Genomic DNA, 23,051 nt, shown 5'->3' with positions numbered 1-23,051 from the left:
GGAGAGGGATATCCCTTCCCTATCCCTCTCCATCCTTCAAAACACCAAAAATCCAAGTACTATGATCTTCCATTTTCATTGTAGGGAAGGGATATGGAGGGTTTTCCTACAAGGCTGATCAGATCTGATCACCCTTATAGGGAAGGGCGTATTGAGTACCCGTTTGCTTTTTGAGTACTCGTATTTTTTTCTGGTTTTTAAACTTTTATCTAAAAACTTTCCTTATTCACTTTTTTTTTTTACTAAAACTCGTTTCTTTACCTATTTGATATATTTTTTTTATTCTAAATTTTTTTACCTGGATAAATATTTCCCATGAAAAAAAATGAAAAAAAAAAGTTACACGTACTGAGTACCCATTTGGCACAATTTATACGGATACTGAGTACGCGTCTAATATAATATAATAAAGGATGAGGGGACACTATAACAAAATTGTCTTTCAAGTGCCATCCCTTCACTACATTTGAGGTATAGGGAAGGAATGAGGCCAACGATAATGCTAGCTCTGAAGGGCTCAACTAGAAGTGGGAACAATTTCCTTTGTAATATGAGAATTTGTCATCAAAGGAAGCATAGTTTGGGAAGGTGAAGCTAACATCATAGAGTTTGACAACACAGTGGAAGGGAAAACAACTTCTGTTGACTAATTTTGAAACACGACTTTGTATGGTACAAGACCCGATTAACAGAAAGTCAGAAACACTATTTAAAAAACAATTAAAACCCATCATTAATTTCCTCCTCGAGCAGCGATTTTGGAAGTCTGAAATTTATGATTGAAGAAGGATGCATGAAAAGAAGATAAAAATGTCAGGAAAGTTAAATCCAAGAGGTTAATGGAGTTATGAGAATCTTTGTACATTAGTTGAGTTGGTTCCGTTTTTTTAATTCACTGACAAACTCTTTTTACAATACAATAATGCCCGCATCTTTTACTTATGAAGTGTAGATGTTGCTGGTTTACAGGTGCAATAAATCTTGTTAGTTATTGCAGCAATATTGAGAGGCAATGATCAAGATTACTATTCTCCCTCAGAAAAATTCTGCTTACATTTCAAATTTTCATTGACTAGATTCAAATAAAAGGTGGACTAGACAAATAAGAAGTGCTTAATTTTATATGGAATTCGGTACTGAGTGATCAGTATTGCCAGAAAATATTTCATGCGAGGAAGCTGTTTTGGGTTGGACGATTTATGATTCTTAACAATTTGTTAATTATTTTTTCGTGGAGACACGAATCATCAGTGAAACTCCGATCTCAATAATAAAAGTTAGACCAAAAAATAAGAGTAAGACTCTTAGACTACTCACACTTGAGTTCCGTTCTTTAATTTGTTTTAACGGCTTATATTCAAAAGGATGAATGGTGATGTTAAACGTCTCGAATTGTGTTTATTTTTTGTGGGAATATAAAATTTTATTAGAGGAACGCATCATCAAGATACTAGATTTAAATTCATTATCGTTCGAATTTTACAGAGAAAATGACACAAATCATGTATCATAGTGTCCATCTTCCATGGATCCTTTGGAATATACTAATTACGGAGTATTCTAGTCACATACCCAGCGTTATGATGAATGTTAGAAAGAAACCCGGGTAACCAGAATCTTCATAGAACGTAGTTATTGTGAAATGTGAATGCTATTGAGGGTGGGTGAGGAAAGCGAGAACACATGAAGAAGATCAATTAATCTATGAATCAACCGAGAGAAATTCCATAACCTTCTCCTGAATTGTCACACATCATGAATCATGGATCGTTCAAAAAATGTAAATGTGTCACCCTTTAGCACCCCATGTACGTAATAATCTCGATCACATAACTGATGAAGAGACTAAACAATCGATGATTTTGTTGTTTGTAGAATCAAAATGGCTCGAAAATCGGGCACGTAGAAGTTTAGCCCGATAGTTCCATGTATGGTCACACTCATTAAGCCCGATATAAGCAAGAAAACCAAACCTACAATCAAAGATTTTGTTGTTCATAGAAGAAGAAACTAGAAAACTGGGTACGTATAGTTTTAGCCCGATAGTTCCACGTATGGTCACACTCATAAAGCACGGTACACATCTTTTGATCTCTTTCCATTTCGCATTGTCACCTGTCAACTGGATGTTACATAATACTGCAACGCTTTACAAGAACGTTTCTTCAGATTCCTGTTAAGCAAAAACCACTCGGTTTTCCGTCGCTATAAATGTGAGGGATGTCTTGTCCCCTTCTCATGTCATATATATATGGAATCAATAGTGAAACAGCTACAAATGTGTTGTTGTGATGAAAGTGCCAACATAAGTCCCCACAATATGCAATGAATTGTCACTCAAAACCTAATAGCATTTATAGCGATAGAATCGAATCAACAAAATGTTGTAACAGAGATGATGATCATGATGACAGACCCACCATTGCAAATTATGCAATCAATAAAGATATGATCATTGGTAGAAATCTTCGTTGCGACACGTTAGCCCGTCGGGGAGCCCAGCACCGGTTGTTACTGAACCAAATAAAAAGTTCTCCAAAATATTTTTGCTCTCAGAACATTTTTGATCTATGCAGACTAAAAACGTATTCTATCTCAACATGGGGAAGATATTTAGCAAGCTTGTGAGAAGGTTAGGAGACACAATCAAGCATTGCTGGTTAATGGATTGGATCAATTAGGTATGGTTTCTGTAGAGTAGAGGGATCAACTGGCTGTATAACTATGCTACTTTGGGAACATTTCTATTTGTAGGGACTAGGACACAAGGTTGCGGCCGGCAAATTTAGGGACCATTCTGTGAAGTATATGGTCGACGCAGACATGCAGTGGCAGTACATTTTGTTTGATGGACAAAGTCTATAACAATAATTATTAGGTGCATGCATGATGATGAGAATCCATGGCAAATTATCAGTAGGGCACCACAGCCATTCAATTCCATAGTTGTCTCACTGCACCAACTTTAATTTGTCTTCTAAATAATTTATAGACAGAAAGAGAAAAATAAAGAAACTGGATATAGAAGTAGTGAAGAACTGCAACTGCAAGTAAATGAGTAACTAATGCAACAAGGACATGAGGCTCCAACCAGTTAGAAACTCATACTTCAATCCTAACTTGATTGGTCTACAGGATATTTAAACATTAACGGTCAGAAATCATCACTGCTACAAGGGTTAACCAGATTCCACAGGGTTACCGAACTTATATAAAACAAGTAATTCTCGTTACTATTTTTTATAGAATTTGGTAGTCTCCCATAGCAGCCTTGCTTAGAAGTTTGGGTGGAAAATGTCAAAAATTCGGGTCATATATTGCAACACATGATAAAGTAGGACACTATATAAAGAGATGCATTTGCGGAGGCCAATTTTCATTTTGTTCTTAAATTTTATGAACTTGATAAAGCAGCTAGGATGAGTAACTGGTTGGGTCTTGAGACGACAACCCTGAATATAAACCCTATTTAATCAGTTCATGAACCTATCCTATCAGATATTTCTGTTTTCGGTCAAAGGGTTATTATTTTGATAGACAGCTTATGAAGGTAGTTTACTATTTATGAACAGAATGGTCTCAAAGCCTTATCTTCAATAGACATCTTATGAAGTTTACTATTTATGATGGGGTCAAGGAACATGTGATCCATCTGATGCCTACGAATATGAACTACTTGGATTGGTTTAGTTAGCTTTAGTTTAGGGGTTTTTCAAGTAACTGTGTCCTTGTCACCTGGTCCAACTTATTTTGGACACACCATTTCTTGTTGTGTTAGGAATCTTAGGATAATTGGAGGTCACTAGAGAATGGACATTGCCTCGGATAAAAAATTTAAATTTTACTGGAAAAAAAAAGCCATTAAACCCAACCGTCATTTGGGGCATACCCAAAAAATTTGGGGCATATAGACTTATTATGCCATCCCATGGAAGATTATAAGGGGTATCCTAGTGATGCTTATAATACCGTTATATAGTTTAAGTTATATTATTATCCTTCCACTAAATTAAATTCTAATCCTAAAACCCTCACGATAATTAACCATCCACTAATTAACTACTCTTCCACTAATTAACCGTTATCCCTTAATTAACCCACTAATTAACCGTTACTTAATTTATTTATTTTTTTATAAAACTTTTAAAAACCAAAAACCTTTCTCTCTCCCACTTCTCCAAAACCTAAAACAACAACCAAATTCTCAAAATTTGATTTTTCGATTAAGCTCTCGAGTAAACTCATATATGGCACCTCGACTCGTTATAAGCGATGTGTTAGAGGTAGGACGTCGAATCCTGGTGTTGTTTATGTAGCATTTCCACTAGTGAAAAAAAGCCGTTTTAAGATAGTTGGAAAGTGTCTTATGAGAGTGATATACGACACTATAAAGTTGCCGCTGAAAGTGCCGTAGATTTAGTGTCTTTTATGGAACGACACTTTCAAGTTGACTCGGAATTACGATGCTTTTAGGTTGTCGCTAGGTACGATACCTGAATTACGTCGTAGATTTAATTTTATAATATTAAAAAAATAGAAATTTAGCTGAATTCCGAAGCTGGTTCAGCTGAATGATCTGGCTAACAGACTGGGATGAAATAAACTCAAATTACCCTGAGATAAATAAAACTTGGAGTTTGTAATTCAAAAGGCCATTTAAATAAAAATCATTGTATTGGTTGCACAAATCATAACTGAATTCAGTTTACACTTGGGTTCAAAATCACAAAAGAAACTAAATAATCAAGTTTTGACTAAATAATCAAGTTAGAATTCATACAAGTCATATATCCAAGTCGTAAGGTTCATAAATACAACTGCAAACCAGCAAAATGATATCTTGCCGGATGATGATGAACCGAGCCAACAATTACTGAACAACCCACACCTACAAGAATCAAAAGGTGTCAACATCACTGAAGTATAAAACAAATGTGAAAAAATCTCTGAAAAGTGAATATACTTTTCCAAGGACCTGTATGGATGTACAACAATCAGAAAAACAGCATCATACAAGCACCATTTACTACAAGCTATAGATGAATAATTGACGTATCAAGAATCAAGATGATATCATAGAAAGATATGGATCACCGGTATTTAGGCCCTTCACATGATTTCAACTTTTAATATTCATTTCTAACATTTACCACTAGTAAAAGAAAGCCCTAGCACTTGTTCTTGTTCAAAAAGCCAGATGTATGCAATTCTTAAACAACAAAGTAAGACACCACTATCTGAACACCACTAGCTTAATAAAATGTAGTCTTTAACATTGATATCAACTTTTCAAAGATTCCTAGCTAAATAAAGGACCTAAGTATTCAGTTACCTTGGTCAGTAGTAGTGTGTGGTACTGGCAGACCATTCTCGTTTACTACAAGAAATAGTAAACAGAATCAAAACACACACTACAAGAACTAAAACACAATCAATCAGTTACTATAAGAAAATTTGCATCTTGTAAGTTCAAACTCCCTATAACAGAAAACTAAGAGATTGCCATAAAAAGGTAATTAGCTTACAGCATTGACAAGAATTGGGATCTTTGTTGATTAACTAACCCATTGCAGAGCCAATCACAACACCACATTTAGCTTGCAGGCAGCATTGGTTGCAACTGACCTTCAAAGTCTAAGCCTGCTAATCCACACCCAGCAAAACAAGTAGTTTGAAACATCAAATACACATTGACAACATACTTAGCATAGCAACTCTTGGATACATAATTACTGCAACAAAGCTTGGTAGTGATACCTATGCCACTCCCCATGTAAGGCGTTCCCTTTGACACTCCTCACAGTATCCTAAAAGCTTTCCCATATCTGACTTGCCAACCCTATTCCCATGGCTTGACATCCATTAAATTCAAGCACTTTCCAGCTGAAGGAACAAACGTAAAAGACATGTTAAATTCAATAACCAAACAAGTATAATTTGAATCAAAAGATTCAAAACATAAACTGAATAGCAAATATTCGATAAGTTTCACAGATTCAAAACCATATACAAACAATGTCACAGGAATCTGAAGGAAAGCATAAAACATAGAAAGAAAATCTCAGCAATCCAAGAAAAACAAAATATGCAAAAATATTGAGTTCATAGCCTGAGCCGATCTATCTAGAGATAAATTATGAAACATGATGAGCTTTATATAGTGCAAAGAAGACACAACTCCATGAATCGGAAGGAACTAGTATAACTAAATCCAGTAGTTTACAAGAAAATCAAGTATTCAGAACAATATACCCATAAATTTTTAGGTCTAATGATGGCATTGGGCAAATATATGTACAAAGAAAAAATTCCACAACTTGGATACGTATATGCAAGGTGGAGAACATACTAAATTCATATGACAGTTCGCAAACAAGGTTGACCACATATATATCGTACTTAGTTGTTCTTATGTCCACTACTTCATGGTGCAAAGGGGAGCAAGAAATTGAGCATTCACGGAGTAACTACAAATAACAGAAAGTTAATCGAGTATGTGGAGCTGGTTACCAATTAAAATATGCAAGAACTGATCTTTTGGTAAGTCTTCTCGGCCACAAATTGCAGAACCAGGATCAGGAGTTCTTGTGGTACTCCCACTATGTGTAATAAGTGCATCCTCCAAGCTCTTAGGAGCAGACAGACCTATATCAAAATAGCGTGAGTTAACCAGCGACATCAGATATCATAATAGCAAACTTGAAGTACATATATACAAAAGTTACTGATCACGTATTCCTACAATATCCATAGATCTTCTGGTTTCAAGCACTCTTCGACATCACTTAGTCCAGCTATCGCGTAGCAATATAATTAGATTGGTTTCCAATAACCATGAATGAAACCTTACTATCCAGCGGCTTTACCTTTGCAATAGTGAGTCAATCCAGAGTTCAGGGAATCAAATACATAGTAAATCCATCACCATCCTCCCAAAAATAAACATACAACAACAAATTAACCAGAACCCTACTTCAGTAAAATCATTTCCATACACATGAGTCACAGATTAGTGGATTTAGAGACTTTACCCATGAATCTTATTATCGATTCTACTTTCGAGAGCTTCTCCAAGACCAGCCCAAGCTCTATTCATGCATCTACACACAACAAAAACAACATAATGAGTTACCAAAATAAAGCCTTCATCAAAAAAAAAAAAAAAAATAAAAAATTGCAATGAAATTTTTATTCTCATCTAGAAACTGAAAACAATTCAAATTCACCCTAAAATCAGGACCCAGATCTTACTTAAGAGCATCATGGATAAGCATCTTCTTAATCTTGTCATACGGTGGTGGTGGGATACCCTTATAAGCCTCAAATCGAGAAACTAATCATACTAGAAATAATCAAATAACAAAAAACCCAATTATTAAATCAACTTCAAAATATCAAAATCAAACTTGGGTTAGGATTTGTAAGAGAAACTTGCCCACAAATGGTCTTCTTCCTTGAAACGCGAAAATATGCTTCGTTTTATGAAGAAAAATAGATCTGGAGTCTCGAAACAAACATATTTCACCACCACCCAAACTCAAACACATCAACCAATGAGATCAGAAAACGAAGAAATTGAAGCCTTTCTTTCTTCTGTAAATGGATTGAAAAAGAAGAAGATGAAGAAAAAAAACGAAGCCTTTTTTTCTCAGTGATTTGTATGATTTGTAAGATCAAAACTGAAATGGTTGCACAACAAAAAAAACTGGGTGTCTTTCAAACACGAAATTGGTTGAACAAAATCAGATTTCTCTTCAAGGTTTAATGGAGGTGGGTTTTAGAGATTTTTTTTTTTTAAATTTCAGATAAAATGGTTTGATGGTGGTGGGTTTTCCTTGAAAAAGGTTTTGATGATGGCGGATTTCAGAGAAAATAGTTCATGGTGTGATTTTTTTTCTGCTGTGGTGTTTGTGAGAGCTGCAGTGAGAGGGTAAGATGAGTGAAGTGAGAGATGAAGGAAATAGAAAAAAAAATATATTACTCGATAATAAAAAAGTAACTCTCGTTTCATCTCAGCCGTTCCAACAAACAAGTTGATCCTAACCACAAAAATCTGCCACCGAAATGATGCTACCCTATGTGTCGTTGTAGAAGTCAATTAAAGTCCAACTACTACGACAATTTGACTTTAGTCGGCAACAAACACTAACGTGTCGTTGTACAAGTCAACCAAAAGTCCAACCACAACGACAACTTGACCTTAGTCAACGACACACTGATATGAGGCGGTTTTTGGACATCCAGTTTGCGTCGTTTCATTATGTCTCAGATAGCCTTTTTTCCACTAGTGTTCAATCTAGGGTTTTTGGAAAAGATGGAGATGAAGAGGATAGTGGATTAATTGGTATTGGAGAGTGAGAGATAGACCCTGATTCTTCAAAATTGCACATAGAAAGGTATTTTCCACAAACCCATTGTTTTTTTTTTTTTTCGTATTTCATTGATTTCATGAAATGTAATTGATGATTCCTCGCGTTTTAGGTAGTTACAGAGTAGTGTTCGGCTAACATTTATCAGCCGAACTTATTTTCTCTACAGACGAAGAATAGTTTGGCTGAAAAACATGTTGTCTTTTGAAAATCGAATTAACCAAACCTACATACTGAAACTTATCTTAACCATGTTCGACGTATAATTAATTTTTATGATCGTTAGCCGAACTTAAATATGTTTACTTAGAAATCCATCTTACATTGTTTGGCTCATTTTGATAAATATCGAATGTGCCGAACCTTACTCAGTGTATGGCTAACAGGTCCCTATAAACTTGTCCATTTATAGGTGACTTATCACCTTGTTTAGTAGAATCATATTTATTTATTTTTGTAAAATTAATTAAGGTGAATCATTTGTTTTAGCACCCATCCGGGAAAATTCAAAGAGAAACTTAAAAGGAGGACAATGGAAGTGACTCCTTCTAATTCAAAAATTCTCAAACCTCGAGGTGGTGGCACCAAGAACTTGCATGCAGGGAAAAGGGGAACTGACAGGACTTGTTCTTTGCATGTACAACAATAAGATGACATTGATGAAGATAAGGGTGATGATGATGAAGAGGAAGAACCACAAGAAGAACTACAACAAGAAACACAACAAAAACAAGAGAAAGGAAAGAAGAAAATTGTTACATCAATGGAGACAGGTAAGCACATTCCTAGTAATGATAAAGTGATACGTGCTCTCAAGAATGGTTTTCCCCATGGTCTTCCGGAAGATGGTGGAAGAGTGTTGATTGTGCAAGTAATTTTTGTAAATCCTATTAGTAGGTCGCAAATACTTTCCCAAACTATCTCTTTTTAGGACCTTTCATTTTTCCATATGCATAAATGGTTTTTTTCTCCTTTTGCTTGGGCACCGGAGTACTCTTTGTTGTTTCCATTTGTTGAGATGCAAACATCTAACCCTTAAGCTTAACTTCTCCTTGCAACGGGGGAGGACATAGAGGACCACTATTCTTAACTTCTTTGTCACTTGTTTCACCTTTATCCTTTCTCGGTCGACCGCGTTTCTTTGATAGTTTCACTTCATCCATCTTGTTTATCTTCTCTATTTCTTTCTTCTCTTCTTTGTACTTTGCATCATGGTACTCGACCCCGGATGGATCCCTTCCGGTGCAAGTGCATACGCTTTTGTTCTGAGCACTTTCCAGGTTTCTTTGGAAGGTATTCTACCTTTTTGTGGCCCATTTTTCGGTTCTTGTAGACCTTGTTGGGTGTGAGGATAGAGAATTGGCATCATGTAGTTGTGCCATAATATTTGTTTTTGATCTCAGAACATCCCACGGTACATCCCAGCCAACTTTTTCCCATAAGGTGTGTCCCAAATCCCTACATCATCGTCCTCATCGGGGATAGGGTCACAACTCAATTATTTCCAATGAGGATCAATATCCTCAAAAGGTACAATATAATCCTTGTACCGAAGTATATCACGCCAACACGGAAGTCCCATGCCTTCCCTCATTTTACAAACACACTCTTATTGGGAGTTAGCATCCATTTTGTCCTTCAAATCCACTTCCTTCATTATAAGTTCAAGGCACAAATGAGAGACCCTGTGGGTTAGTCCCTGGAGCCACTTATCATCCAAAAATTCATTATGCTTCATCATTAGACTTTTTTCGAATAATGTTTTAATTCTTATAACATCACTTATGAAATAGTCTTTTATTGCGTCAAACACAGTGGCGAACGTGTCCACGCACCCAAATAAATTCTTCTTCAAACGATAGTGAGCCGACTCTACCATACTTGTAGCTTGGTTGTTGAAGTGCTTGTGGTGGTTTTTAAATGCACTAACAAATCTATGTTTGTTGGTACCCAAGAATTGCTTGCGTAAGTATATAATGATTTCCGGGTATTTGACGCCCCAATTCGCAATGAGTTTTGAAACATTTTCTTCATACACTTCTTCGGTGATTGACCATTGCAAAGAATCCCAATCGTTGGACAAACATGCCCATATACTTTCATTAGCCTCATATGCATTGTTGAATTCTTTCTTCTTCACTTCTCGTTCTCCGTTCGGTAATTTTGCAATCTTCTCTAACTCTTTCAACTTAAGCGGTTGAATTATTGGTTGGCATTTTTTCCTAACATTATTCCATATATGAAAGGTACAAAGAATTTTTTCTGTGTTCGGAAATACCTTCCTTATAGCAAACATCAATTTCGCCTCTTGGTCGGTTACCGTGACCTTTGGAAGAGCATCCTCTCGGAAGATTAACTTCACTTGTTCTAATGCCCAAACATAGCTTTCTTTCAACTCATTTTTCAAAAAACAAAAAGCAATGGTGAAAGGTGACTTGGTTGACGTATGCCCAACAACGTTCATCAAGGGCATCTCATACTTATTGATCTTGTAGGTGCAATCCAATACGAGAACTTGTGGGAAGCATAACGCCAACTTTACGCATTCCGGATGGGCAATAAAAAGGTGTGTCACATGGCCGAAATCATCCAATTTCTTTTGGCAAGCATAGTTCTTCTTTTGCGCCAATTGATTATGTTTTTTGATTGTGATTGTAGTAAATAGGATTCGTTTCAGACTTGTGAAGGAAATGGAATTTTTAGATTTAATAAAAATATATATACAAAAAATATTAACAATGGGCGAGAGGTACTGAGACTAAGGATTTGGCCGAATTCACTACACAGGGTTCATTCATATATTATTTGACAAATAAAACTCAATAAAATTAACATAGACTCTGATTTTGCCAAGATAGATTCTTAAAACATTGATTGTAAGTCCTAATCATGATGTATCAAAACAACTAAGCTAAGCATACATCATCAAATTAAATAACAACCAATTAATTCAAATCATATTTCAATTTTAGATTAATGCAAAAGTCATAAAAAAGAATAAAATAAATTACCCCAAGGATGAAATTCAGCCTCCTCCGTCGTCCCAGTGTTGGGTTTTCGCTCCTCATGATGAAAACACGCTCAAAATATATTTTTATAACTCAAATGGTGTTTACAATGGAGAGAAAAGGAGAAAATGGTGTAAAACTGTAATCTCCAACGCACAAAAGGCGTCACAGAATGAACCATAAAACACAGGTGATGCTGATGTTTATACTGCACTGCGACCCACGGCTTGCGTCTTAGACACTGTTGATAAACCACTGTCCTCGAGAGTCTGTTCTTCGTGTTCTTGGTGTTCTTCATCATCAGCAGCAGCAGAAACAGAGTTTCATCAACTCTTGATTTCTGCTTCTCTGGACCTTCTATCGACCCCAAACTCTCGGCACCCCTTCTAGGACACCCAGGGAACCTATTTATACCCAACAGCGACAAGAACTCATTAACTCTCCATGATCCTCCATTACTCGGTGTTAAAAGAAAATATTTTCCGAATATTTTCTTCCCTGAAATGATTCTCCACGCGTAAAAATCTTCTGATACTCCCTTATTTAGCTTCTACACGCATATTCAATGACTAAGTGTCATCCAAACACGAGCAGCACACATCAAACTTGCTGAAAATCCGTGAATATCATTTTCAAACCCGTGTTGCTCTGATTTCTTCCACGTGATTATCCAGCCAAATTCAGTCGAAACAATCACCCATACCAGCTCTGTTATGATATATTACATCTTTCCACAAAGTTTCAGCGATTGAATCGCACAAAATCACGTCCAAATGCAATCGAGAAAATCTGCTACTGAAGAGCAAATATTTTCCCGCCAAAATATTTTTTTGAATTTGTGAAGAAGGTTACCCCTTAGTAATTGAGGTGCCCCTTATCCAAGGTGAGAGTCCGAATAACACGTGTCCTCCGGGGCTTTTACAAACTTTTCGAGCCGAATTTTCCAAAAAATATTTATTTTCCAAAGGTGCCTACAAGCACATAAAACACCAAAATTAGTACAAACTCGAGTGCCAACAATATATATTATTGAGATCAAATTAAACACAAAAATGTGTCTATCACCAACCACAATAATTGTTGCATCACCAACCTACCCTGCAAATCCTTCCTTCTCAAAGTACTTCTCGCGTTATATATTTGTTGCAACGTAGTCTTGTTATTCTTATCATATGCCTTCAATTTGCTAAGGATTTTAGAGGGTGCCATACGTGCTCGTGTCATTTTATCTACCTCCGCATATTCATGAGCTTTGAGTCTTCCAGCTCTATAATGTCTATGAAGATCCTTTGGACGTGGGTGGTTATGATGGCAATCCATATCTTTATTCATGGTGAAAATATTTTCATGTGAGTTCCAATTGAAGACGATCTTGAAGGGGCAATTTATCTTCCTTTGTTTAGTCTTATACTTTTTCCCTGTCTTCCCAATATACACCTCACCCTTTTTCTTCTTTCTTACGTTTTTCCCTCCTCTCTCACAAACCATCTCAACTCGCTCCTTTCGGCTTTGTCTACCTTTAACTAGGACACAATTGATTTTAAAACCATATTCCTCAGCCCATTGAACAGCTTCATCTCGAGTGTTCCATGTCTACATGGATACAAGTACAAAAGTTAAGTTAAATTAATGATTTTGAATACAAGTACCTATTAAGTCAGTTTGGAAGTGATCTTTAGTATCTTCATGAATGACATCAACTTGCGGTGGTTGATCCTACATAGTTTCCATTTCAGTAACAATCGAAAATAATATCACATACGTTCAGGGTTAGGTTCGGGTCATTCGTAATCCTACTTGAAAGCCGAGCTACAAAGTTCTACTCATTTGTGTTAGACATGAAAAGCCGAACTACTAAACATATAAAGGTTCGGCTTATTAGGGACTAACATTATAAGCCGAACCACCACACTTGAGTCTTATCAAAACATATTTTTATTGTTCGGCTAAAACACGTGTCAGCCGAACATTACACTTTAACTCAGAAATATTTTTCTAGGAGGTTCGACTTATATAAGCACATCATTTTTAAGCCGAACCAATGAATTTATTTGGCGCAAAAATAATTCAATGACAGTTCGGCTTATAATGAATTCAATCGTAAAACCGAACTGTTCTTATTTACCAAGGTTCGGCATCCAAAGTATGTGTCGAACCTTACCCTGTTGTGCCGAACTACATACAAAAATCCAATTTTTTGGTTAATTCAAGCTACAAAACAGACATTAAACAACGTCTACAACGATACTTGTGAATTATTAGCATTGCGTTCCTCATCCATGTGCTCATCTTCGGGATTTGGCTCCACAAAGTCATCATCTTGACCTTGAGAAAAAAGTTGAGTTTGAGATTGAGTTTGGGTAAAATCGTTTTCATAATCCAACAAATAAGCCATCTCCGGATCTCCATCGTAATTGATATGTATTTTCTTATCTTTACATGATGAAGATTCACCTTCCTCACTCGAATTTGGATCACACATCACAAAGATCTCAAAGAAAAAAAAAAGGTTTTTTTCTCTACTTCTCTTCTTCTTCTTCTTCTTCTTCTTCTTCTTCTTCTTCTTCTTCTATAACAAGAATGAACTGCACGTGCTTTGCACGTGCTATAATCTATCAATCAATTTTAGCCGTGGATTTTACTTCTATTTGTGTAGAAACCCTTGACCTAAACCCAATTTTATGTACCCTTCTTTCTTTTCTCTGTTGCATGCCTCCACCACCTTCTTCCCCTCTTCACTTTTTTCATCTTCCCCTCTGCTTTGGTTGTGATCTTTTTTTCTCCTTAAATCCATAAGATAACATTTCATCTCCTTCCTATCTTTATCTTTGTTGAGGCGTTACTATATGGAAACAGAACCATAGTTTTTTTTTTCCTTTTTGCGCATTATTTGATGAATCTAATAATTTTTACTTTGATTGATTGATCATAGATTTAATTAGTTGAAAAATTCGACGATCTGATTTGATCAACATATATGAATGTCAGATTTAACTAGAAGAAAAAAAATGAATGTCAGATTCAGCAATGGAAAATTAATCTTAAAGATGCTGAAATTACGGTAGCCCGAATACACTTAGCTAATGTGTGTAAAATAAAAATGAAGCAAGGATAAAATTGGAAATCACTTTTTGCAGCTTCACCTGCTACAGTAAGGCTAGTTGGCTTTATATAATAGAATAGATAACTCATTCATTCAATCTCTTAAAAAAGAAAATTATTATCCTAAATTAACACTAACACTAACTATAATCATTAACAACTAATTATTAAAATTAACACTAATTAAACACTAATCATTCAAGGGTATTTTAGCATTCATGAAAAATGGTTGAAGGTTTGAGAGGAAATGAAGTGCTGTCAATTAGATGTATGCTAGGATTGAAATGTATGAAACCTACAGGGAAGGAGTTGGTTTTTCGTGCTCCTGGTGGTGTTAAACTAAGGCTTGAAGGTGTCTGTGTGGGTAATGCAGTCAAATGGGACCAAGAATGGAAGCTGTGGTGAGGTTATGGCTATGACAGAGTGAACTGCAAAATGGTTGAGGTTTTGTCAAGAAGGCGTGATTCGAATGGATTTGCTGGTGATTAATAGGTGCAAGCAGTATTATTTCTTTTGGGAGCTCGACATGAACCTATTGCTGCGCGTAGTGTTGAAATTTCTTTTTTTATTGGTTGAGGTTCTGGTGTTGGTAGGTTGTACAAGTGGTGTTGGTGTTGGTCATATTGGTTGAATAATTTGTTATGCATCAAGTTATGCATATACAAAATTTGCTGCATAACTTGTTATGCAGTCCCGAAAATGGTTGCATAACACGTTATGCAACTATTATTGTAGGTGCATGACAAGTTATGCTGCATTTTTTTTTTTTGCATAACTTGTTATGCAGTCCAGAGAATGGTTGCATAACACGTTATGCAACTATTTTTTTGTTAGTATTGAAACCAACAAAAAAAAACTGCATTACTTGTCATGCACCTACAATAATATCTGCATAACATGTTACTCAGTCGAGAAAATGGATGCATAAAGCATTATGCAACCATATTTTTGTAAGCACTGAATTAAAAAAAATGATGTGTAATCTCTTATGCATCCAAGGAAATGTATGCATAACATGTTATGCATAAATTAATAGATGCATGAACCAAAATCTGGTTGCAAAATGTTTTATGCATCTTTTGGTGTGTCTGCATAATGTGTTATGCATCGTTTTTGGTGGCTGCATAATGCTTATGTACCAAATTTTTGAAAATTTATCTTAAAAGAACAATCGCCTCCGATTTTTTCGTAAAAAACTTAAATTTGATATTGTTGTTTGTACTCGTTGTGTAGCTCTCTTAAAAAGATTTCCAATGATTTAAAATTTGTAAAATTCCAAGGTGTGGTTTTTTAGATATGTTATATCCAAGTTGCGTTGTCAATTATACCCCTAATGCATAACCTGTTATGCAGACACTTTTCAAAATTTCATATAATTATGAGTGTCATGGAAGCAAAAAATAATCTTGGACCTGACAATAAGAATATCTTTTTTTTGGGCCTGCGCCTAATTTTCCTATTCTTTTCTTGGACTTGTTGCGTCTGTTGACTGTCGGAGTAGTACCGAGGGCTGTAGCAGGCTGCACAGACGGAGGAGGAGGGATCCAGCTAGTAATTCTATATGTCTATACAGTTACCCAATTACCATTTTCAAGCAGGTTTTCCGCAGCCTTAAAGTCTGAAGACTCAACACCACCATGGAGAGAATATTCTTCAGAAATCTCATCTTTCCCCTCACCACAGGAACCATGGAGGAATAAACTGATTATTAAAAGAAAAAAAGTTTGAAAGAATATGGTTAGATGGATTCATGAAAAACTTTTCGGTATTACTACCGCGTCAGTGACACAACAAAATACAAGCCTCCAGGTCAAACAGAAATAGATGGATATAATGCTCTAGCCAGCTGAATTAGATTCTACAACCCAATGAAAACTGAGGGACTCCAAGAAGTCTCTTTCACTAACAAAGTGAATCAAGCTCTTCTTTGGTTTTTCACTACCTTGCTTTCTTCAACGACTGAACTTGGTGATGGTGAATTGATGCCCAGAAGGACATGTACATCTAGCTCTGGCCAAAACTGAGCTCAAATCAATGTACAAACTCCTATGGCCAACCAACCAAACAAATAAAACTCTACTGAAGGAAATGAACGACATATATGGGGACCATAAGGACAGTGCAGAACTACCACCAGTATCAACTTACGACTATGATAAATTTTGAATCATTAGTGAATGATGCTTTTCCCAGTAGTGTTTACATAAGCAACGAAGAGTAATCAAACAGATTCCACTAAAGGGCTAACAGAAGATGAACTGATTCTTAAACTAGGTTTCCAGGAAAGCTCACGAGTTCCCCTGTATCCTGTGGGTATGACTGTTTTTTCAACCAAACTTTTTACAGAAGGCTCTCATGTATAAAATAATAACATCAAATTAAGTATTAGAAAAAGAACTTCACTTGCTAAAACAGGATTAAGCATCTTTGTCAATTTAGGACATGTTTGTTTCAGTTGTGCTTCTTCCTTCGCTTGTTCTTCTACTATCTGTCCATTGCTTTGCATCAATGACTAGTCCTTGCAGGACAATTACAACCAATACGATGAGGATCCCTAACCTTTCAATATATCACTTCAGGTGTGTATAATTAGCTTCTCCTCAGACCTACATACACATTACTAAGACATTCAGATATCTAAAAAAACGTACATGCATAATTATGTTGCACAAATTCAGAACTTCTAAGAAACATATCCTGCAAAGGATATAACTAACAGTAAACCATATCAATTCAATGAGTAACCAGCTGTTAACACATGTCCTAGTAAGATCATGACAACCAACATATAAAAAGCTCAAACAAGCAACTTAGAGTTTCATTATGAAAGGCAATGGGCACTTGTTAAAAGAGAAGAAAGAAAGCATATTTGTAAAGAAGAGCATTTCAGAAAAGAAAAATGGTCCCAAGTTGCTTGTTCAGCATGGATATCCCTCAAACTAGGTCAGAGAACTTGAGACTTAGACATCCAAACCATATTAACTACACTTAAAAAGGCTTGGAGCTGAAACCAAGGGATAACTTAGTGGAAACAGTAAGGGAATCCAGTGAACAAGGGAGTTCTATAACATTATATCAGAATTAGAACTAGTTTAAGTAGCATTTAAAACTGGAAATGTAACCCCGCATATTTTCAAGTTATGCAGGAAAGCAAGATGTGAATCATGTTACGACAATAAATATTGGATTTTTATTGTGATCTAAATGCAACAGCCAACAGATAAACTTAAAGATTGAAAATAGAATTTTATACCTTGAGAAATCTTGTTAAGGATATGACTACTTGTTAAGGGATCTGTGCCGAGGATCCAAATCAGTTTGATCACCCGAGCAAATACCTTATTCATCAATATTAACAAGGTGGGTTATCTGGGTTGATAAGAAAACCGTAGCAGTGACTTCTGCGCCAGGGCATATAACCACTGCTGCAATTAGGGCCACCAGCAATAACCTCAACTTCTGTGCCAGGGCATATACTCACAAGCAGCATTAGTAGCTTCCAGCAAGGAGTTCATGTGTACCTTTTAATAAATGAAAACAAGTAATTAAAGGTGCAGAAGTACACAAATATACAAGCACACTATTGATTCAGGAAATGTAATACACAAGATAGGTTAGATTATGATCAGTTTCCAAAAGCAGGAAAACAAGAGTCAGATTCATGTTAAGCAATAAAAATATTAGAATTTTATTAAGATGTTCCATTTAAACTTGAAAGAATAATAAAAGTAGAATATCAATACCTGCAGAAACCTTGTAACAATGGTAAAAGGATCTGTGTGGGGTATCCAAATCAGTCTGATGACGCTCTACCACCGCCGATACCATATCAACCAGCTAATTCCACCAGGGTTAGTGCTGGTGAGGGTGCTTCAATTTTTGGATCCAGAACTGAAGAATGCCACATGAAAATCTCATTTCCGAGTCCGCTCACTCCAAATATTCAGATCAACCATTATGTTCTTCATCTTCTTATTTTCTTCTTCTTCCATATCTTCCTTGTTTCTTTCTTGATCTTTCTTTCGTTAATCTACAAATAGTCTCTCAAAGATTTTTCACCTCGAGGTACAAATTGCAGATCCAAATGGGCTTTTGTGTGTCTAGGTTTGACTCGTTTGGAATGTGATAAGGGTGGTAGGAGTTAAAGGGTTTTAGGATAATTATACCAACTAGTGATCTTGTTTTCCTTGATCATATAATCTTGTTTCTTGATCTCCTTTTCGTCGATCTACTAGTGATCTTCTCTAGGGTTTTTTCACCTGGAGGCACAAATTGCAGCAGACTTGGAAGGGTTTTGTGTTGTTTGCATTTGGAATGTGATCGGGTTAGGGATTTAGGTTTATCACACCCCAATTTTTACTATCTTACTCTCTCATTCTTGTTTGATGTTTACCATACACTATCAGATAAGGGCATCATTTTCTATTTTTATTTTTGAATTGGAAAAGATTATATTAAAGGAAAAAATATGAACAACCTAATACATTGAGCAGCACATCAAAATTGCATGTATCCCAATGCAACAAAATTTAATTAACAGTATAATCCTTAAAGACTTCGCTCCCATAAAACCAAAGTACTAGAGTCTGTTTAATCAACATAATGACCTCCTCCGCGACCATTGCTCGTCCTCCAAAGTTCCTATTGTTCCTCTCCGTCCACAAATGCCACAGAACTGCATAAATCAACTTATCCCTCACCTTCCTACTCTTACCATGTAAAGGACTCACTCGCCAAGCTTCAAAATTAGTAGCGACAGTTCTTGCAGCAACCCAAGAAACCTTAAAAGCCTTGATAAAATAAGACCAAACTTCAAAAGCAAAAGAGAATCCTACAAAGATATGATTTGTTGTTTCCTCCTCAGAGTTGCAAAAGAGACATTGCACACTCTGAATATGTACCCCTCTATGGTTAAGCATTGTAACTGTAGGCAATGAGTTATGAAAATGAGCCCAAATCATGAAACTTCCCCTAGGAGGGATTCCTTTCTTCCACAAAAATTTGTTAAAATCATAATTTGTACCATCTTGTAACAAAGTTTCATAGCATTTCTTGACATTAAAACCTCCCATTATATCCACTTCATCCTCTTCTTCATTAAGACCATGAAAAGGACCCAACTGATTGCACAACATGTCCCATTCAAGTTGTTCATTAAGGTACAAATTCCTTCTTGTCTGGCATTGTAACCTACTTTCCACAATCATATCAAAAATAGAAGCCTTCTTAATACCGCAAGCTTTGTAGATAGCTGGAAACCTGGATTTCAGTGTGCCATTTTGTGTCCAATTATCAAGCCAAAACCTAATAGATTTCCCATTATTCAGTTTAAACTGAACATGTTCATCAAGAAACACATAAGACTTCAAAACACCTTTCCAGTTACTTCTTCCTTGTGCAGTTTCATCATCTGTAGGTAAGCAAACCTCCATGTTGTTTTTCATTTTCTCTTGCACCACCTTCCTCCATAATGCCTTCTTCTCCTTAGAATATCTCCATACCCATTTAGCTTTTAAATCTCTACTGGTATTCCTTAAACACTTAACACCCAATCCACCCAAATGTTTTGGCTTACAAATTTTTAGCCATTTAACCCAACACGTCTTTTTTTTCTCTTATGAAGAATTCCATAAAAAGTTTCTCATCAATTTGTTTAGCTTTTTCTCCACACTAACAGGCATAGGGACAAGAGTAAGAAAGTACACTGGAAAACTTGCTAAGCAACTCATAATAAGGACTAACCTTCCTTCTCTTGAAAGAAATTTCTTCTTCCATGTTTCTAATTTAACATCCATCCTAGCCACCACCTCATCCCAAACAGCAGTACTTCTCGCAGTAGCTCCAATAGGCAAACCCAAATATTTAAAAGGAAACTTTTCAACTATGCACCCCAATTCCAAAGCAAGATCTTGAATAACTTCATCAGCACCAACACAAATCATTGTGCTCTTCTCCAAGTTTAATTTCATACATGTCAAAAGCTCAAAAGTTGTAAGAATAAGCAGTAATCTTTTCACCTCATCTGCATTAGCATCCACAAATAACAAGGCATCATATGCAAACTGCAAATGTGAAATCATTGTGCCTCCCTCCACCACCTGAAATCCATAAATTTGCTTCCTCAAAACAACATCATCCACCAATTTTGATAAAATCTACACAACAAGCAAGAACAAGAAAGGAGATAATGAATCTCCATGCCTTAAGTCTTTGGTAGGCTTAAACTTCTCAGTTGAGCTGCCATTAACCAAAATAGAAATATGAGCAGCTGAGATACACCACTGCATCCAACTAATCCATCTTCTCCCAAACCCATGCTTCTCCAGAATTTTCAACAAACTGCTCCATCTCACATTATCAAAAGCCTTTTCCATATCTATTTTACATAGAATTCCAGGCTTTTTGTCCTTCAACCTACTATCCACACACTCACCTGCAATCAAAACACCATCTAAAATTTGTTTCCCTTTTATAAATGCTCCTTGAAAGTCTGAAACCAATTTATGCATAACTGTCTTCAATCTGTTTGCCAACACTTTAAAGAATTATATAAGCACTTCCAAGAAGACCTAATAGCCTATAGTCCTTAGATGACTCCTTTTTTGGTATCAAAGAAATAAAAGAACAGTTAAGTCTCCAATCCCAAGAGCCATACCTAAAAAATTCCTCCATTAACCTCATGAAATCAGCCTTGATAATGTGCCTGCAAAATTTATAGAATTCCATAGAAAAACCATCAGGACCTGGTGACTTGTTTGAACCAAAATGCTGGATCACCTTATACACCTCATCTTCAGAAAAAAAAGACTTCTCCATTTCCTCCCTTTACTCCTCAGCAATAACACTAGAACTCAAATTATCCAAAGAAAAAGAAACATCAGTCTTCTCAGTAAAAAGATTCTCAAAATAACTCCTCATTTCCACTTTTATAGATTCTTGATCAAAGCATTCAACCCCATCAATCTCTAACTTAGCAATTGTGTTTCTTCTCTTCCTAGCATTTGTTATTCTACGAAAATAAGAAGTATTTGAATCCCCCCATCTAAAGTCATTCTGCTTTGCTCTAGCATGCCACTTCCTAGCTTCCATAGCTTTAATAGTCTTCAGTTTTAATCTACATTTCATTCTTTCCTCAAACTGCTCAGTAGTCAATTTATATGTCTCCTCCATCTGATCAAGCAAATGAATCTTCTCAGTAAGTTCAGCCTTCTCCCTCTTCACACCACCAAATTCTCTTCTACTCCAATCCTTAAGAAATTTTTTTAGATGTTGCAACTTCTTGAAAAAAACAAAGCTTGCCTGACCTTGATCATTGATGATACCCCACTGATAGACACATTTTTGTGTCTGAATTGTCCTCAATGTCAGTTGTACTAATTATGGTGTTTTATGTGTGTGTAGTTATTTTTGGCCAATAAACATTTGTGTGGAAAAAGTTGCTCGAAAAGTGCTATTTTGACCCTCGGGAGATAACTGCTAAATGGAACCCAGATTTGGATAAGGGGCACCTCAACTGATAAGGGGCACTTTCTTTATTATTTGCACCCCAAGGCGTCAGCTGCTAAGGGCACCCCAGCTGTTGGATAAAGGGCAACCCTTTCTTCTTCGTTTTGAATTCATTTTTTTGGCGGGAAATTGGTTCTTGAAAACCCGAGAATTTGCAGTGAAGTGTTCAACGAGTTTGAAGGAGATTAAACAGCTGGAATTAGAATCAAATACAGTAGAAACTCTATAAATTAATGTTGTCGGGACCATCAAATTTTATTAATTAAGCGAGATATTAATTAACCGATAAATTAATAATTATTAATTTATAGATAAATTTCATATCAAATAATTAGTTTCTAAACAAACAAGGATAATCCAAAAATAAAATATATATTTCATATAGAAATACAATATGAAATAATTTTACTAAAATATAAAAAATATTTTATATAAATACAATATGAAATCATACTACCGACACAAACAAATCATAAACACAATATGGCTTCTCATCTTAAAGGTGTCAAAAATCAACAATGACCGATGAAATTCCCAAAGCATTATGCAAGCACAACAAGGATAATCCAACAACACCAAAAATTCTTACAATGATATGAAAAATTAGAAATGAAATTCAATGCGATATTGATTTTAGCAAAAAAATAGAAGACAATTAAATCATTTTTCAAAAAGTCTTCGTAAATCATTAATGTATTGACTATATATATAATGCATTATTAATTTATATTTCATATGGGGCCTACATAGGTAATCAAAAAAGTATTATCTTATAATTTTAGCGAATTACTAATTTGGCACGTTGTCCCCGACTGGGACCGGTCAAAAGTATTATATAAGAGAGTTTATTAATTAATCGAGTATTAATTAAAAGAGTTTCTACTGTATCCTGTTTTGGATAAACACGGTAGGTAATGTTGTCAGAATCGACTAACTTTGGCTACAATCACGCGTGGGTGAAAACAGGGACTACGTGTATGAGAGGATTTTCTTCATTAAAGTCGAGAAGATTTTGGGGGGATTTTCTCGTTCAAATCAGTTGAGACCAGCCTTTTTAATCATAACA

The 23,051-nt window shown here is 35.8% G+C and overlaps 2 protein-coding genes and 2 long non-coding RNA genes across 6 annotated transcripts; all 4 read right to left on the bottom strand.

Annotated features, from left to right (window-relative positions):
* Window positions 1-4,684: 4,684 nt before the first annotated feature.
* LOC113293545 lies at window positions 4,685-7,333 on the bottom strand. 3 transcript variants are annotated; one of them, XR_003332359.1, is made up of 7 exons: window positions 7,252-7,333; window positions 7,032-7,100; window positions 6,511-6,645; window positions 5,758-5,883; window positions 5,526-5,640; window positions 5,333-5,411; window positions 4,685-4,888 (listed from the first exon to the last, which is right to left on the bottom strand). It is a non-coding gene; the product is annotated as an uncharacterized LOC113293545 (long non-coding RNA). The 3 variants fall into 3 exon arrangements; XR_003332357.1 differs by having other exon boundaries at window positions 5,333-5,377; XR_003332358.1 differs by lacking the exons at window positions 7,032-7,100; window positions 7,252-7,333 and adding an exon at window positions 6,867-7,018 and having other exon boundaries at window positions 5,333-5,377.
* Window positions 7,334-16,615: 9,282 nt separating this feature from the next.
* LOC113293544 lies at window positions 16,616-18,769 on the bottom strand. The gene is made up of 3 exons (XR_003332356.1): window positions 18,223-18,769; window positions 17,733-18,000; window positions 16,616-17,085 (listed from the first exon to the last, which is right to left on the bottom strand). It is a non-coding gene; the product is annotated as an uncharacterized LOC113293544 (long non-coding RNA).
* A 239-nt stretch (window positions 18,770-19,008) lies between these two features.
* Window positions 19,009-19,911, bottom strand: LOC113296196. The gene has a single exon (XM_026544522.1). The coding sequence runs from the start codon at window positions 19,909-19,911 to the stop codon at window positions 19,009-19,011; it is 903 nt and encodes a 300-aa protein (XP_026400307.1).
* Window positions 19,912-20,094: 183 nt separating this feature from the next.
* On the bottom strand, window positions 20,095-21,295 carry LOC113296195. Its single transcript, XM_026544521.1, has 3 exons — window positions 21,135-21,295; window positions 20,833-21,001; window positions 20,095-20,634 (listed from the first exon to the last, which is right to left on the bottom strand). Exons 1-3 carry the CDS (start codon window positions 21,293-21,295, stop codon window positions 20,095-20,097), a joined length of 870 nt encoding a protein of 289 aa, XP_026400306.1.
* Window positions 21,296-23,051: the final 1,756 nt, after the last annotated feature.

Source organism: Papaver somniferum, chromosome 7 (genome assembly GCF_003573695.1).
Source record: "Papaver somniferum cultivar HN1 chromosome 7, ASM357369v1, whole genome shotgun sequence".
Lineage (NCBI taxonomy): Eukaryota > Viridiplantae > Streptophyta > Magnoliopsida > Ranunculales > Papaveraceae > Papaver > Papaver somniferum.
The sequence above is the reverse complement of the archived record's forward strand: the minus strand, read 5'-3'. Positions and strand labels throughout refer to the sequence as shown.

Bases quoted from the DNA above. Each gene is read 5' to 3' on its own strand.
- LOC113296196 (XM_026544522.1), bottom strand. From the start codon at position 19,911: ATGGAGGTTTGCTTACCTACAGATGATGAAACTGCACAAGGAAGAAGT.
- LOC113296195 (XM_026544521.1), bottom strand. From the start codon at position 21,295: ATGGAGAAGTCTTTTTTTTCTGAAGATGAGGTGTATAAGGTGATCCAG. The intron at 21,002-21,134 runs GTATGGCTCTTG...GTTGGCAAACAG, and splicing joins TTAATGGAGGAATTTTTTAG to ATTGAAGACAGTTATGCATA. The intron at 20,635-20,832 runs GTGAGATGGAGC...CTTGTTGTGTAG, and splicing joins TGGAAAAGGCTTTTGATAAT to ATTTTATCAAAATTGGTGGA.